Source organism: Pterocles gutturalis, unplaced genomic scaffold (assembly GCF_000699245.1).
Source record: "Pterocles gutturalis isolate BGI_N339 unplaced genomic scaffold, ASM69924v1 scaffold22061, whole genome shotgun sequence".
NCBI classification, from domain to species: Eukaryota; Metazoa; Chordata; class Aves; order Pterocliformes; family Pteroclidae; genus Pterocles; species Pterocles gutturalis.
The window spans coordinates 2,709-4,258 of NW_010098423.1; the positions used below are offsets into that span (position 1 = coordinate 2,709).

A 1,550-nucleotide genomic window follows, 5' to 3' on the forward strand; every position below is an offset into this window, starting at 1 on the left:
AAAAGCTTGGAAAGGAAAAAAAAAAAAAACTTGTTCAAAACAGAAAGGTCCCTTTGGAAAGGGTCGGGAGGTGGCGGCGGCAGGTTCTGAGATTTGAGCCGATGGTTTTAAGCGGTGCCGGTTTTGTGCCCCCTCGCAGGGAAAATGGGCTCAGGTGAAGGTTTATTGTCCTTGTAGGGAGCAAAATATTTGTGCTCGAGATGTCAGGGTGCCTGCTCATCTGGGGAGGGAGGGTGGAATCATTGAATATTTGAATGGAATAATTGAAACCTGATTTTTTGGCACTCCTGGCAGGTCATCCTCACCACTCTCCGCCTTATTTTCCCATCCATTAAATTTGGGATGTGGAAATAGTTTTGGAGCTTCTCCTGGGGTACCTCAGTCCCCCAGATCTTTTCTCCTCCCTCCCCTTCTCCCGCAGGTCAATGCCCTGGATGGCTACAACCGAACAGCCCTTCACTACGCAGCGGAAAAGGACGAAACCTGCGTGGAAATCCTCCTGGAGTACGGGGCCAACCCCAACGCGCTGGACGGCAACAAGGACACCCCGCTGCACTGGGCCGCCTTCAAGAACAACGCCGAGTGCGTGCGGTCGCTGCTGGAAAACGGCGCCTTGGTGAACGCCCGCGATTACAACAACGACACGCCGCTCAGCTGGGCGGCCATGAAGGGAAACCTGGAGAGCGTCAGCATCCTCCTCGACTTCGGAGCGGAGGTGCGGGTGGTTAATTTGAAAGGCCAAACCCCCATCTCACGGTTGGTGGCGTTGCTGGTTCGGGGATTGGGGACAGAACGCGAGGATTCCTGTTTCGATCTTCTCCATCGAGCTATCGGACATTTTGAGTTAAGAAAAAACGGCAACATGCCTTGGGAGGTGACGAGGGATCAACAGCTCTGCAAAAAGCTCACCCTGCTCTGCTCGGCGCCCGGCACGCTACAGACGCTGTCGCGTTACGCCGTGCGCCGCAGCCTGGGCGTGCGGTTCCTGCCGGAGGCGGTGAAACAGCTGCCGCTGCCCACCTGCCTCAAGGAGTACGTCCTGCTCCTCAGCTAAGCGCCAAAAACGCGGCGCCAGGGCTCTTCCACGCCGGCGTTCCGCTCCCTTCGTCACCGCTTCCACGCGGCAGCAGCGGGAATGAGGCTGACAGCTCGGTTTGGGACTCCTGGGAGCCAGGTTCCCTCTCCTGGGTTGCTGTCGGGGTTTTCATCCTGCTCTGGTCCTCTGCCGGCATGGGGCAGCGGGGATCCGCCGGCACCGTGCGCAGATGGCTCCGCAGTGTCTCTCAACGCTCTCCCCTCCATTTTGGCCTTGTGAGATGAATGATCCCCCTTAAATGGCAAATTATATCCCAGCTGTTGGATTAATCTGGGGTTTTTTCCTTTTTTTTTCTTTTTTTTTTTTTTCATTGGGGCAGACCTTAAGGAAAATAACACTTTCTAGGTGCAGGAAGAGAGGGGAAACCTTCCTTCTTTGAAGGACCCAGGGCAGGAAATCAAGAAAAATTATTGTTGGACCCGGAGAAGTCGTGCGGGACATTTCGGCTGGAATT

At 55.1% G+C, this 1,550-nt stretch overlaps 1 protein-coding gene across 1 annotated transcript; it reads left to right on the plus strand.

Moving 5' to 3' along the window:
- Window positions 1-421: 421 nt before the first annotated feature.
- On the plus strand, window positions 422-1,054 carry ASB8 (ankyrin repeat and SOCS box containing 8; the record flags this gene model as incomplete). Its single annotated transcript, XM_010072995.1, has 1 exon — window positions 422-1,054. A coding segment is annotated over one exon (633 nt), but the record flags the coding sequence as incomplete, so codon positions are not given.
- Between the last annotated feature and the right edge of the window lie 496 nt (window positions 1,055-1,550).